At 55.6% G+C, this 16,112-nt stretch overlaps 1 protein-coding gene across 1 annotated transcript in view; it reads left to right on the forward strand.

The window, feature by feature from the left end:
• The window catches only part of LOC139277688 (uncharacterized), a 265,492-nt gene that overhangs the window by 44,751 nt on the left and 204,629 nt on the right, over positions 1-16,112 (forward strand). The window contains exon 3 of the mRNA XM_070896517.1: positions 5,296-5,345. Coding sequence (XP_070752618.1) covers positions 5,296-5,345 — 50 coding nt within the window. The remainder of the gene's footprint in view (positions 1-5,295; positions 5,346-16,112) is intronic.

Here is a 16,112-nt window from a genome sequence, read left to right on the forward strand (position 1 = left end):
ATGATGGATTGGCTAGCGCCAGTGTCCAGTTCCATGGCTATGGGTAAGCCATTCAATTTTACGTTTCGCATTATAGGTGGACATTTTGTCGAAAATGTGTGCACCCCGTGTACTTCAGCATCTGCCTCCTCTCTCTGGGGCTCGAAATTGCTTTGATCCACCATGGACCGATCTTCCTCTGCCATGTGGTGGTTAGCAGGTTTTGCAGAGCTTGCAGCTCGTTTGCAAGCTCGTTGGAGGTGCCCCATTGTTCCACAGCTCTTGCAAACATACCCTTTGAAGTGGCATGAATAGGCTGAATGGAAGCCTCCACAATGCCAACAAGGTGTGAATTGCCTTGCATTCATATATTGTTGGGGACTCTGAGTCATCTGGGTCACCTGAGGCCTGCTGGCAGTTGCAGACTCGTGGTTTCTGCCCTGTACATTTCTGCTCGCAAACACAGTTCCAGTTAATTTATGAACATTGCAAGCACTTGTGTGCTGAGAGATTTGTTTGGTGTTATCACTGGTGGACGCCTGTGCTATCGCAATGGCCTTACTGAGGGTCGGTGTCTCTACAGTCAAAAGTTTTCGTCGGGTGATCTCGTGGCCAATGTCCAGTACAAAAAAGTCTCTGAGCATTTGGTCCAGTTAGCCATCAAACTCACATTGTCCTGCAAGTCACCTTAGCTCGACGACATAGCTCGCCACTTCCTGACCTTCAGATCGCTGGCACGTGTAGAACCAATACCTCGCCATCAGCACGCTCTCCCTCGGGTTAAGATGCTCCCGAACCAGTGTACACACCTCCTCATATGACTTATCTGTGAGTTTCACTGGAGCCAGAAGATTCTTCATGAGGCTGTAGGTCGGTGCCCCGCAGACTGTGAGGAGGACCGCTCTCATTTTTGCAGCGCTTCCTTCTCCGTCCAGCTTGTTGCCTACAAAGTACTGGTCTAGCCATTCGACATAGGCTTCCCAGTCCTCACCCTCCGAGAACTTCTCCAGGATACCTACAGTCTGCTGCATCTTTGAGTTGGATTCGTATTCTCGTCGCCAGTTATTGTGTTCCTAACACAGATGAGGCTGCACACAGGGAGGTTAAAGTAACAGTGACCTCAGTCTTTAATAATATGGTGGAATTCTGCATTAGGATGGAGAATGAAACAGTTAATTCAGAGACCATGGTCCAGAACTTAAAGAAGGCTAACTTTGAAGGTATGAGGCGTGAATTGGCTGAGATGGATTGGCGAATGATACTTAAGGGGTTGACTGTGGATGGGCAATGGCAGACATTTAGAGACCGCATGGATGAACTACAACAATTGTACATTCCTGTCTGGCATAGAAATAAAAAAGGGAAGGTGGCTCAACCGTGGCTATCAAGGGAAATCAGGGATAGTATTAAAGCCAAGGAAGTGGCATACAAATTGGCCAGAAATAGCAGCGAACCTGGGGACTGGGAGAAATTTAGAACTCAGCAGAGGAGGACAAAGGGTTTGATTAGGGCAGGGAAAATGGAGTATGAGAAGAAGCTTGCAGGGAACATTAAGACGGATTGCAAAAGTTTCTATAGATATGTAAAGAGAAAAAGGTTAGTAAAGACAAATGTAGGTCCCCTGCAGTCAGAATCAGGGGAAGTCATAACGGGGAACAAAGAAATGGCGGACCAATTGAACAAGTACTTTGGTTCGGTATTCACGAAGGAGGACACGAACAACCTTCCGGTTATAAAAGGGGTCGGGGGGTCTAGTAAGGAGGAGGAACTGAGGGAAATCCTTATTAGCCGGGAAATTGTGTTGGGGAAATTGATGGGATTGAAGGCCGATAAATCCCCAGGGCCTGATGGACTGCATCCCAGAGTACTTAAGGAGGTGGCCTTGGAAATAGTGGATGCGTTGACAGTCATTTTCCAACATTCCATTGACTCTGGATCAGTTCCTATGGAGTGGAGGGTAGCCAATGTAACCCCACTTTTTAAAAAAGGAGGGAGAGAGAAAACAGGGAATTATAGACCGGTCAGCCTGACATCGGTAGTGGGTAAAATGATGGAATCAATTATTAAGGATGTCATAGCAGTGCATTTGGAAAGAGGTGACATGATAGGTCCAAGTCAGCATGGATTTGTGAAAGGGAAATCATGCTTGACAAATCTTCTGGAATTTTTTGAGGATGTTTCCAGTAGAGTGGATAAGGGAGAACCAGTTGATGTGGTATATTTGGACTTTCAGAAGGCGTTCGACAAGGTCCCACACAAGAGATTGATGTGCAAAGTTAGAGCACATGGGATTGGGGGTAGTGTACTGACATGGATTGAGAACTGGTTGTCAGACAGGAAGCAAAGAGTAGGAGTAAATGGGTACTTTTCAGAATGGCAGGCAGTGACTAGTGGGGTACCGCAAGGTTCTGTGCTGGGGCCCCAGCTGTTTACACTGTACATTAATGATTTAGATGAGGGGATTAAATGTAGTATCTCCAAATTTGCGGATGACACTAAGTTGGGTGGCAGTGTGAGCTGCGAGGAGGATGCTGTGAGGCTGCAGAGCGACTTGGATAGGTTAGGTGAGTGGGCAAATGCATGGCAGATGAAGTATAATGTGGATAAATGTGAGGTTATCCACTTTGGTGGTAAAAACAGAGAGACAGACTATTATCTGAATGGTGACAGATTAGGAAAAGGGGAGGTGCAAAGAGACCTGGGTGTCATGGTACATCAGTCATTGAAGGTTGGCATGCAGGTGCAGCAGGCGGTTAAGAAAGCAAATGGCATGTTGGCCTTCATAGCAAGGGGATTTGAGTACAGGGGCAGGGAGGTGTTGCTACAGTTGTACAGGGCATTGGTGAGGCCACACCTGGAGTATTGTGTACAGTTTTGGTCTCCTAACCTGAGGAAGGACATTCTTGCTATTGAGGGAGTGCAGCGAAGGTTCACCAGACTGATTCCCGGGATGGCGGGACTGACCTATCAAGAAAGACTGGATCAACTGGGCTTGTATTCACTGGAGTTCAGAAGAATGAGAGGGGACCTCATAGAAACATATAAAATTCTGACGGGGTTAGACAGGTTAGATGCAGGAAGAATGTTCCCAATGTTGGGGAAGTCCAGAACCAGGGGTCACAGTCTAAGGATAAGGGGTAAGCCATTTAGGACCGAGATGCGGAGGAACTTCTTCACCCAGAGAGTGGTGAACCTGGTGGAATTCTCTACCACAGAAAGTTGTTGAGGCCAATTCACTAAATATATTCAAAAAGGAGTTAGATGAGGTCCTTACTGCTAGGGGGATCAAGGGGTATGGCGAGAAAGCAGGAATGGGGTACTGAAGTTGAATGTTCAGCCATGAACTCATTGAATGGCGGTGCAGGCTAGAAGGGCCGAATGGCCTACTCCTGCACCTATTTTCTATGTTTCTATGTTTCTATGTTTCTATGTTTCTATAAGACACTCCAGAGTGAGTAACAGGCCTTTGGGGCCGGCTTATATACAGTGCTCCGAAGGGATGCTTGGATCCCTTGGGACTTCAGGAGTTGAGCTCCCTGGTGGCGGAACATGGGAGTGCATGCTTTACAGATACACAACACACCCCATGACATTCAATGGCATTACCATCGCTGAATCCCCCACCATCACCATCCTGGGGGTGACCATTGACCAGAAACTTACCTGGACCAGCCACATAAATACTGTGGCTACAAGAGCAGGCCAGAGGCTGGGTATTCTGTGGAGACTGTCTAACTTCCTAACTCCCCAAATCCTTTCCACCATCTACAAGGCATAAGTTAGGAGCGTGATTCCCCTGATTTCCATTGAGTTCAATTTTACTCGGGCTCCTTGATGCCGTACTCGGTCAAATGCTGCCTTGATGTCAAGGGCAGTTACTCTCACCTCACTTTTGGAATTCAGCCCTTTTGTCCCTGTTTGGACCAAGGCTGTAATGGGGCCTGGAGCTGAGTGGTCCTGGTGGAACCCAAGCTGAGCATAGGTGAGCAGGTTTTTGGTATGGTGCATTGGGTAATGTGAGAGGCTAATGGTGCAATTGGTCGGATATGGCATTTGAAGATGAATTCACTGACCTTGATCACTCGTGTGAGGTCATTGAACTTCTTTCGATACTGCATGCAAGTCCTCGTGGCAATACTGCTGGCAGTGACCTCCACGGCTATCTGCTCCCACTGCCTTCGCATTGTCTGTCTGGAGGGCCTCCTGGCCCCCTGTGGACACAGGACCTCACTCCTCCTGTCTATCTTCTGCACTGAGGCCTTCAGTGGTATATTGGAGAATCTTAGAGCCCTCTCTCTGGCATGCTGTGCCATTCCTGGTTCTTTGGAATGACTGCTCTCGTCAAACTGCACTTCCCCTTTAAGAGGTGCAGGCTGGCTTTAAGAAGTGCAGGCTAGCTTTAATTGGTGCTAACCTCGCACGAACTTGGGTCTCTGCCAGGGGTGCAGCCACTCAATGCTGGGCTGCATGTTCCAATCATATAAATTACTAGGCAGTATGAAGTTTGCATGCTGCCTGCATCTGAACAAATAGGCTTGGGTTTATTGCACCTCGCGATCCCTGCATCCGTTTTTGGGGGCAATTGAATATTTACTCTGAGATTTAACTTTAATCATAAGATAGAAATCTTTATAATTGGCCAAAAACCATAGGTCTTTTGAATGTTTTGTCTGAGACAGGCAACCAATCTCGGATGAATCATTGAGGATGTGAGTCTGTGGGTGAGGGAAGAATTGCAATTGAGTACAAAAGATCAAATGTGCAAGCAGGTAAAATAAATAAAACAATGAAGGGCCAGAGGGATAAACACAGAATGAAAAGGTTAGAAGTGAGTGGAAGATAGAGGTTAAAGAGAGAAAAACAGAAAAATGTCAAGTAGGAAAGGAGTTTGGTCAGAATGGTCAGAACTGAAAAGTATCTGTAAGCAAAGGAGAAATGAATTGCAGGAACAGAAACTGCAGATTCCAGTCAGTAAATGTAAATACAATTAATCGCAAAATATAAATGGTCAGGGAAGGGACCAAATAAATGGTTCAAGAAGCAATTATATTAGTTCCTCGAGGAGTGGATTGAGGAGATGGTAAGTGGCATTCAACTCCATCAAGAAGGACTTGGTTTAATTCCAAGATCTGATGAGGCATGACATAAATGCAAGTGTCAATCGGGTGTATTCATAGAACATCCTTGTTTCATTCACAAACTTAAATTCTTTGCATATTAGGAATAAACATTGGATCAAAGCTGGGTCCCATGTCTGACTCTGGTGAGGGCTGGCCAATCACACTGATAGTTGTCTCATGTTTCTGATGTTCACAGGTCAGGCGATACTGGAATCATTCAAATACCTTCTGCATCAAGTATTTCAGGTATGGAATAATTCTATAAAAATACTTTGGTTTGGAGTGAATCACCGAGATTGCATTCTTGTAACTTGATACCATTGTGTCAGAAACCAGTGTCCTCAAATGAAGAGTTACTGCATGTCTAAGTGATGTTCAGGCAATGGAATTATTAACCATACCCTCAGAATAACTTTCATTAACTATTTGAATGCTGACAGTCCTTTCCTACTTCTCCCCCAGTTTTCCCCTTCTTCCTCCTTTTCCTGAGATACTGGACTACAGATTCCCAAGTGCTGATCATCCTCATGTATGAATCTAGAAAGACAGTCTCGCCTGGAAATCCCACCACGGGAGTGGCTGTCTTGGCCATCACCCACAAATTGTGCAAGGAATCAGTGGATGGTTATCCGTGGGATGAAAACCCGATTCATTCTCTATCTCACGGAAGTACTTGATCCAACTCTAGCTGCTCTGCTGAGATCTAATAACTACAGATCACTCAAGGCTGTATGACTCAATGACCCATAAGTCCTTTGCTATTTAAAAGCATGTATATCTTTAATTTTCCAGTTCCTTTGTTAAAGCTCCCTCCCCACTTTGATGATGAGTGACGGCACTGCTCCAAAGGCCCGGATCATGTTACTCTGTGACTGACCATTAGGAGACACACAGTAAACCTGGTTCTCTTCTCCTGCTCATTTTCGCTCTCTCTCCCGTTCACTTACCCCCACTTATTCTCTTTCTCCTGCTCACACTCTTACTCTCCTCACTCTCTCCCATTCATTCTCAGGCTCCTTCCTGGTGCAGCACAGCTTTTGGGCAGGTGGAACTGCAGACAGCTGCCCTCTCCTCTCCTCCTCATACTCTGTCTATAAATAGAGGCTCTGTCCATTGGGAACAAGAGCCTTCCGACGGAAGCATCGACTCTCAACTTGGAGAAGCAACTGCTTTCGGATTAGTAACAGCATTTTAATTTACCTTGGCATTGCACTGAAAGTCCAGATATCCCCCTTATGCACAGTGGTTTATCTGTGAAACCTCCACAAATGCAGCACGATTAATTTCAGACAGATGCCAAGAATGATTTCTTTACACATGCCAACAGCTGGAAAGGGTTTCCATGCAGGGTGCTGAGGAACAGCTGGATGCTGTAATGGAAAGAGGTGAGTGTTAGTATTCTGAGATCAAATGGACCTTCTTCATCGTTGTGAAACAGAGTAACAGGGTGAATATCACCAGTCTTGGCTCAGTGGGGAGCACTCTCATTCCAGAGTCAGATGCAGAAGGTTATGGGTTCGAGCCCCATTTCAGGCTGGCACTCCCAGAGCAGTACTGAGGGAGCGCTGCACTGTCAGAGGGGCAGTACTAAGGGGGTGCCGCACTGTTGGAGGGGCAGTACTGAGGGAGTGCCGCACTGTCGGAGGGGCAGTACTGAGGGAGTGCCGCACTGTCAGAGGGGCAGTGCAAAGGGAGCGCCACACTGTCGGAGGGGCAGAACTGAGGGAGCGCTGCACTGTCAGAGGGGCAGTACTGAGGGATCGCCGCAATGTCAGAGGGGCAGTACTGAGGGAGTGCCGCGCTGTCAGAGGGGCAGTACTGAGGGAGCGCCGTACTGTCTGAGGGGCAGTACTGAGGGAGCGCCGCACTGTCGGAGGGGCAGTACTGAGGGGGTACCGCACTGTCGCAGGGGCAGTACTGAGTGAGTGCTGCACTGTCTGAGGGGCAGTACTGAGTGAGTGCTGCACTGTCGGAGGGGCAGTACTGAGGGAGCGCCGCACTGTCAGAGGGGCAGTACTGAGGGAGCGCCGCACTGTCTGAGGGGCAGTACTGAGGGAGTGCCGCACTGTCGGAGGGGCAGTATTGAGGGAGCGCCGCACTGTTGGAGGGACAATACTGAGGGAGCGCCACACTGTCGGAGGGGCTGTACTGAGGGAGGGCCGCACTGTCGGAGGGTCAGTACTGAGGGAGTGCCGCACTGTCAAAGGGGCAGTGCTGAGGGCGCGCCGCACTGTCGTAGGGGCAGTACTGAGGTAGTGTCGCACTGTCTGAGAGACAGTACTGAGGGAGCGCCGCACTGTCGGAGGGGCAGTACTGAGGGAGTGCCGCACTGTCAGAGGGGCAGTACTGAGGGAGTGCCGCGCTGTCAGAGGGGTAGTACTGCGGGAGTGCCGCACTGTCAGAGGGGCTGTACTGAGGGAGCGCTGCACTGTTGGAGTGCAGTACTGAAGGAGTGCCGCACTATCAGAGGGGCTGTACTGAGGGAGCGGCGCACTGTCGGAGGAACAATACTGAGGGAGTGCCGCACTGTCGGAGGGGCAGTACTGAGGGAGCGCTGCACTGTCGGAGGGACAGTACTGAGGTAGCGCCGCACTGTTGTAGGGGCAGTACTGAGGGAGTGCTGCACTGTCGGAGGGGCAGTACTGAGGGAGCGCCGCACTGACAGAGGTTAAGCACAAAGGGAGTGCTGCACTGTCAGAGGGGCAGTACTGAGTGAGTGCTGCACTGTCGGAGGGGCAGTACTGAGTGAGTGTTGCACTGTCAGAGGGGCAGTACTGAGGGAGCGCTGCACTGTCGGAGGGACAGTACTGAGTGAGTGTTGCACTGTCGGAAGGGCAGTACTGAGTGAGTTTTGCACTGTTGGAGGGGCAGTACTGCGGGAGCGCGCACTGTCGGAGGGGCAGTACTGAAGGGGAGCCGCACTGTCGAACGGGCAGTACTGAGGGAGCGCTGCACTGTCGGAGGGGAAGTACTGAGAGAGTGCCGCACTGTCGGAGGGGCAGTACTGAGGGAGTGCCGCACTGTCAGAGGGGCAGTACTGAGGGAGTGCCGCGCTGTCAGAGGGGTAGTACTGCGGGAGTGCCGCACTGTCAGAGGGGCTGTACTGAGGGAGCGCTGCACTGTTGGAGTGCAGTACTGAAGGAGTGCCGCACTATCAGAGGGGCTGTACTGAGGGAGCGGCGCACTGTCGGAGGAACAATACTGAGGGAGTGCCGCACTGTCGGAGGGGCAGTACTGAGGGAGCGCTGCACTGTCGGAGGGACAGTACTGAGGTAGCGCCGCACTGTTGTAGGGGCAGTACTGAGGGAGCGCTGCACTGTCGGTGGGACAGTACTGAGTGAGTGTTGCACTGTCGGAGGGGCAGTACTGAGGGTGTGCCGCTCTGTCGGAGGGGCAGTACTGAGAAAGTGCGGCACTCTCGGAGGGGCAGTACTGAGGGAGTGCCGCACTGTCGGAGGGGCTGTACTGAGGGAGCGCTGCACTGTTGGAGTGCAGTACTGAAGGAGTGCCGCACCGTCGGAGGGCAGTACTGAGGGAGCGCCGCACTGTCAGAGGGCCAGTACTGAGGGAGCGCCGCACCGTCGGAGGGGCAGTACTGAGGGAGCGCTGCACTGTCGAAGGGGCAGTACTGAGGGAGTGCCGCGCTGTCAGAGGGGTAGTACTGAGGGAGTGCCGCACTGTCTGAGGGGCAGAACTGAGGAAGCGCCGCACTGTCGGAGGGGCAGTACTGAGGGTGTGCCGCTCTGTCGGAGGGGCAGTACTGAGAAAGTGCGGCACTGTCGGAGGGGCAGTACTGAGGGAGTGCCGCACTGTCGGAGGGGCTGTACTGAGGGAGCGCTGCACTGTTGGAGTGCAGTACTGAAGGAGTGCCGCACTGTCGGAGGGCAGTACTGAGGGAGTGCCGCACTGTCAGAGGACCAGTCCTGAGGGAGCGTCGCACTGTCGGAGGGGCAGTACTGAGTGAGTGCCGCACTGTCTGAGGGGCAGTACTGAGGGCGCGCTGCACTGTCAAAGGGGCAGTACTGAGGGAGTGACGCGCTGTCAGAGGGGTAGTACTGAGGGAGTGCCGCACTGTCGGAGGGGCAGAACTGAGGAAGCGCCGCACTGTCGGAGGGGCAGTACTGAGGTAGCGCCGCACTGTCGAAGGGGCAGTACTGAGTGAGCGCTGCACTGTTGGAGTGCAGTACCGAAGGAGTGCCACACTGTCGGAGGGGCAGTACTGAGGGAGCGCTACACTGTCGGAGGGGCAGTACAGAGGGAGTGCTGCACTGTCGGAGGGGCAGTACTGAGGGAGCGCTGCACTGTCGGTGGGACAGTACTGAGTGAGTGTTGCACTGTTGGAGGGGCAGTACTGAGGGAGTGCCGCACTGTCGGAGGGGCGGTACTGAGGGAGTGCCGCACTGTCGGAGGGGCAGTAGTGAGGGAGCGCTGCTCTGTCAGAGGAGCAGTACTGAATGAGTGCCGCACTGTCGGAGGGGCAGTATTGAGGGAGCGCTGCTCTGTCGGAGGGGCAGCACTGGGTGAGTGTTGCACTGTCGGAGGGGCAGCACTGAGTGAGTGTTGCACTGTCGGAGGGGCAGTACTGAATGAGTGCTGCACTGTCGGCGGGGCAGTACTGAGGGAGTGCCGCACTGTCAGAGGGGCAGTACTGAGGGAGCTCCGCACTGTCAGAGGTTAAGCACTGAGGGAGTGCTGCACTGTCAGAGGGGCAGTACTGAGTGAGTGCTGCACTGTCGGAGGGGCAGTACTGAGTGAGTGTTGCACTGTTGGAGGGGCAGTACTGAGGGAGTGCCGCACTGTCGGAGGGGCAGTACTGAGGGAGCGCTGCTCTGTCGGAGGGGCAGTACTGAGTGAGTGTTGCACTGTCGGAGGGGCAGTACTGAGTGAGTGTTGCACTGTCGGAGGGGCAGTACTGAGTGAGTTTTGCACTGTTGGAGGGGCAGTACTGAGGGAGTGCCGCACTGTCGGAGGGGCAGTACTGAGTGAGTTTTGCACTGTTGGAGGGGCAGTACTGCGGGAGCGCGCACTGTCGGAGGGGCAGTACTGAGGGAGTGCTGCACTGTCGAAGGGGCAGTACTGAAGGGGAGCCGCACTGTCGAACGGGCAGTACTGAGAGAGTGCCGCACTGTCGGAGGGGCAGTACTGAGGGAGCGCCGCACTGTCGGAGGGGCAGTACTGAGGCAGCGCCCTTCTGTCGGAGAGGCTGTACTGAGGGAGCGCTGCACTGTCGGTGGGACAGTACTGAGTGAGTGTTGCACTGTCGGATGGGCAGTACTAAGGGTGTGCCGCTCTGTCGGAGGGGTAGTACTGAGAAAGCGCGGCACTGTCGGAGGGGCAGTACTGAGGGAGTGCCGCACTGTCGGAGGGGCTGTACTGAGGGAGCGCTGCACTGTTGGAGTGCAGTACTGAAGGAGTGCCGCACCGTCGGAGGGCAGTACTGAGGGAGTGCCGCACTGTCAGAGGGCCAGTACTGAGGGGGCGCCGCACTGTTGGAGGCGCACTACTGAGGGAATGCCGCACTGTCTGAGGGGCAGTACTGAGGGAGCGCTGCACTGTCGAAGGGGCAGTACTGAGGGAGTGCCGCACTGTCTGAGGGGCAGAACTGAGGGAGTGCCGCACTGTCGGAGGGGCAGTACTGAGGGTGTGCCGCTCTGTCGGAGAGGCAGTGCTGAGAAAGTGCGGCACTGTCGGAGGGGCAGTACTGAGGGAGTGCCGCACTGTCGGAGGGGCTGTACTGAGGGAGCGCTGCACTGTCAGAGGAGCAGTACTGAATTAGTGCCGCACTGTCGGAGGGGCAGTATTGAGGGAGCGCTGCTCTGTCGGAGGGGCAGCACTGGGTGAGTGTTGCACTGTCGGAGGGGCAGCACTGAGTGAGTGTTGCACTGTCGGAGGGGCAGTACTGAATGAGTGCTGCACTGTCGGCGGGGCAGTACTGAGGGAGTGCCGCACTGTCAGAGGGGCAGTACTGAGGGAGCTCCGCACTGTCAGAGGTTAAGCACTGAGGGAGTGCTGCACTGTCAGAGGGGCAGTACTGAGTGAGTGCTGCACTGTCGGAGGGGCAGTACTGAGTGAGTGTTGCACTGTTGGAGGGGCTGTACTGAGGGAGCGCTGCACTGTTGGAGTGCAGTACTGAAGGAGTGCCGCACCGTCGGAGGGCAGTACTGAGGGAGTGCCGCACTGTCAGAGGGCCAGTCCTGAGGGAGCGTCACACTGTCGGAGGGGAAGTACTGAAGGAGGGCCGCACCGTCGGAGGGGCGGTACTGAGTGAGTGCCGCACTGTCAGCGGGGCAGTACTGAGGGAGCGCCGCACTGTTGGAGGGGCACTACTGAGGGAGTGCTGCACTGTCTGAGGGGCAGTACTGAGGGAGTGCCGCGCTGTCAGAGGGGTAGTACTGAGGGAGTGCTGCACTGTCGGAGGGGCAGAACTGCGGAAGCGCCGCACTGTCGGAGGGGCAGTACTGAGGTAGCGCCGCACTGTCGAAGGGGCAGTACTGAGTGAGCGCTGCACTGTTGGAGTGCAGTACCGAAGGAGTGCCACACTGTCGGAGGGGCAGTACTGAGGGAACGCTACACTGTCGGAGGGGCAGTACAGAGGGAGTGCCGCACTGTCGGAGGGGCAGTACTGAGGGAGCGCTGCACTGTCGGTGGGACAGTACTGAGTGAGTGTTGCACTGTCAGAGGGGCAGTACTGAGTGAGCGCTGCACTGTCGGAGGGGCAGTACTGAGTGAGTGTTGCACTGTTGGAGGGGCAGTACTGAGGGAGTGCCGCACTGTCGGAGGGGCAGTACTGAGGGAGCGCTGCTCTGTCGGAGGGGCAGTACTGAGTGAGTGCCGCACTGTCGGAGGGGCAGTAGTGAGGGAGCGCTGCTCTGTCAGAGGAGCAGTACTGAATGAGTGCCGCACTGTCGGAGGGGCAGTATTGAGGGAGCGCTGCTCTGTCGGAGGGGCAGCACTGGGTGAGTGTTGCACTGTCGGAGGGGCAGCACTGAGTGAGTGTTGCACTGTCGGAGGGGCAGTACTGAATGAGTGCTGCACTGTCGGCGGAGCAGTACTGAGGGAGTGCCGCACTGTCAGAGGGGCAGTACTGAGGGAGCTCCGCACTGTCAGAGGTTAAGCACTGAGGGAGTGCTGCACTGTCAGAGGGGCAGTACTGAGTGAGTGCTGCACTGTCTGAGGGGCAGTACTGAGTGAGTGTTGCACTGTTGGAGGGGCAGTACTGAGGGAGTGCCGCACTGTCGGAGGGGCAGTACTGAGGGAGCGCTGCTCTGTCGGAGGGGCAGTACTGAGTGAGTGTTGCACTGTCGGAGGGGCAGTACTGAGTGAGTGTTGCACTGTCGGAGGGGCAGTACTGAGTGAGTTTTGCACTGTTGGAGGGGCAGTACTGCGGGAGCGCGCACTGTCGGAGGGGCAGTACTGAGGGAGTGCTGCACTGTCGAAGGGGCAGTACTGAAGGGGAGCCGCACTGTCGAACGGGCAGTACTGAGAGAGTGCCGCACTGTCGGAGGGGCAGTACTGAGGGAGCGCCGCACTGTCGGAGGGGCAGTACTGAGGCAGCGCCCTACTGTCGGAGAGGCTGTACTGAGGGAGCGCTGCACTGTCGGTGGGACAGTACTGAGTGAGTGTTGCACTGTCGGATGGGCAGTACTGAGGGTGTGCCGCTCTGTCGGAGGGGCAGTACTGAGAAAGCGCGGCACTGTCGGAGGGGCAGTACTGAGGGAGTGCCGCACTGTCGGAGGGGCTGTACTGAGGGAGCGCTGCACTGTTGGAGTGCAGTACTGAAGGAGTGCCGCACCGTCGGAGGGCAGTACTGAGGGAGTGCCGCACTGTCAGAGGGCCAGTACTGAGGGGGCGCCGCACTGTTGGAGGCGCACTACTGAGGGAATGCCGCACTGTCTGAGGGGCAGTACTGAGGGAGCGCTGCACTGTCGAAGGGGCAGTACTGAGGGAGTGCCGCACTGTCTGAGGGGCAGAACTGAGGGAGTGCCGCACTGTCGGAGGGGCAGTACTGAGGGTGTGCCGCTCTGTCGGAGAGGCAGTGCTGAGAAAGTGCGGCACTGTCGGAGGGGCAGTACTGAGGGAGTGCCGCACTGTCGGAGGGGCTGTACTGAGGGAGCGCTGCACTGTTGGAGTGCAGTACTGAAGGAGTGCCGCACCGTCGGAGGGCAGTACTGAGGGAGTGCCGCACTGTCAGAGGGCCAGTCCTGAGGAAGCGTCACACTGTCGGAGGGGAAGTACTGAAGGAGGGCCGCACCGTCGGAGGGGCAGTACTGAGTGAGTGCCGCACTGTCAGCGGGGCAGTACTGAGGGAGCGCCGCACTGTCGGAGGGGCAGTACTGAGGGAGCGCCGCACTGTCGAAGGGGCAGTACTGAGTGAGCGCTGCACTGTTGGAGTGCAGTACCGAAGGAGTGCCACACTGTCGGAGGGGCAGTACTGAGGGAACGCTACACTGTCGGAGGGGCAGTACAGAGGGAGTGCCGCACTGTCGGAGGGGCAGTACTGAGGGAGCGCTGCACTGTCGGTGGGACAGTACTGAGTGAGTGTTGCACTGTCAGAGGGGCAGTACTGAGTGAGCGCTGCACTGTCGGAGGGGCAGTACTGAGTGAGTGTTGCACTGTTGGAGGGGCAGTACTGAGGGAGTGCCGCACTGTCGGAGGGGCAGTACTGAGGGAGCGCTGCTCTGTCGGAGGGGCAGTACTGAGTGAGTGCCGCACTGTCGGAGGGGCAGTAGTGAGGGAGCGCTGCTCTGTCAGAGGAGCAGTACTGAATGAGTGCCGCACTGTCGGAGGGGCAGTATTGAGGGAGCGCTGCTCTGTCGGAGGGGCAGCACTGGGTGAGTGTTGCACTGTCGGAGGGGCAGCACTGAGTGAGTGTTGCACTGTCGGAGGGGCAGTACTGAATGAGTGCTGCACTGTCGGCGGAGCAGTACTGAGGGAGTGCCGCACTGTCAGAGGGGCAGTACTGAGGGAGCTCCGCACTGTCAGAGGTTAAGCACTGAGGGAGTGCTGCACTGTCAGAGGGGCAGTACTGAGTGAGTGCTGCACTGTCGGAGGGGCAGTACTGAGTGAGTGTTGCACTGTTGGAGGGGCAGTACTGAGGGAGTGCCGCACTGTCGGAGGGGCAGTACTGAGGGAGCGCTGCTCTGTCGGAGGGGCAGTACTGAGTGAGTGTTGCACTGTCGGAGGGGCAGTACTGAGTGAGTGTTGCACTGTCGGAGGGGCAGTACTGAGTGAGTTTTGCACTGTTGGAGGGGCAGTACTGCGGGAGCGCGCACTGTCGGAGGGGCAGTACTGAGGGAGTGCTGCACTGTCGAAGGGGCAGTACTGAAGGGGAGCCGCACTGTCGAACGGGCAGTACTGAGAGAGTGCCGCACTGTCGGAGGGGCAGTACTGAGGGAGCGCCGCACTGTCGGAGGGGCAGTACTGAGGCAGCGCCCTACTGTCGGAGAGGCTGTACTGAGGGAGCGCTGCACTGTCGGTGGGACAGTACTGAGTGAGTGTTGCACTGTCGGATGGGCAGTACTGAGGGTGTGCCGCTCTGTCGGAGGGGCAGTACTGAGAAAGCGCGGCACTGTCGGAGGGGCAGTACTGAGGGAGTGCCGCACTGTCGGAGGGGCTGTACTGAGGGAGCGCTGCACTGTTGGAGTGCAGTACTGAAGGAGTGCCGCACCGTCGGAGGGCAGTACTGAGGGAGTGCCGCACTGTCAGAGGGCCAGTACTGAGGGGGCGCCGCACTGTTGGAGGCGCACTACTGAGGGAATGCCGCACTGTCTGAGGGGCAGTACTGAGGGAGCGCTGCACTGTCGAAGGGGCAGTACTGAGGGAGTGCCGCACTGTCTGAGGGGCAGAACTGAGGGAGTGCCGCACTGTCGGAGGGGCAGTACTGAGGGTGTGCCGCTCTGTCAGAGAGGCAGTGCTGAGAAAGTGCGGCACTGTCGGAGGGGCAGTACTGAGGGAGTGCCGCACTGTCGGAGGGGCTGTACTGAGGGAGCGCTGCACTGTTGGAGTGCAGTACTGAAGGAGTGCCGCACCGTCGGAGGGCAGTACTGAGGGAGTGCCGCACTGTCAGAGGGCCAGTCCTGAGGGAGCGTCACACTGTCGGAGGGGAAGTACTGAAGGAGGGCCGCACCGTCGGAGGGGCAGTACTGAGTGAGTGCCGCACTGTCAGCGGGGCAGTACTGAGGGAGCGCCGCACTGTCGGAGGGGCAGTACTGAGGTAGCGCCGCACTGTCGAAGGGGCAGTACTGAGTGAGCGCTGCACTGTTGGAGTGCAGTACCGAAGGAGTGCCACACTGTCGGAGGGGCAGTACTGAGGGAACGCTACACTGTCGGAGGGGCAGTACAGAGGGAGTGCCGCACTGTCGGAGGGGCAGTACTGAGGGAGCGCTGCACTGTCGGTGGGACAGTACTGAGTGAGTGTTGCACTGTCAGAGGGGCAGTACTGAGTGAGCGCTGCACTGTCGGAGGGGCAGTACTGAGTGAGTGTTGCACTGTTGGAGGGGCAGTACTGAGGGAGTGCCGCACTGTCGGAGGGGCAGTACTGAGGGAGCGCTGCTCTGTCGGAGGGGCAGTACTGAGTGAGTGTTGCACTGTCGGAGGGGCAGTACTGAGTGAGTGTTGCACTGTCGGAGGGGCAGTACTGAGTGAGTGTTGCACTGTCGGAGGGGCAGTACTGAGGGAGTGCCGCACTGTCGGAGGGGCAGTACTGAGTGAGTGTTGCACTGTCGGAGGGGCAATACATAAGAATTAGGAACAGCAATAGGCCATCGAGCCCCTCGAGCCTGCTCCGCCATTCAACAAGATCATGGCTGATCTGGCCGTGGACTCAGCTCCACTTACCCGCCCTCTCCCCATAACCCTTAATTCCCTTATTGGTTAAAAATCTATCTATCTGTGATTTGAATACATTCAATGAGCTAGCCTCAACTGCTTCCTTGGGCAGAGAATTCCACAGATTCACAACCCTCTGGGAGAAGAAATTCCTTCTCAACTCGGTTTTAAATTGGCTCCCCCGTA

Source organism: Pristiophorus japonicus, chromosome 12, assembly GCF_044704955.1.
Source record: "Pristiophorus japonicus isolate sPriJap1 chromosome 12, sPriJap1.hap1, whole genome shotgun sequence".
Classification (NCBI taxonomy): Eukaryota; Metazoa; Chordata; class Chondrichthyes; family Pristiophoridae; genus Pristiophorus; species Pristiophorus japonicus.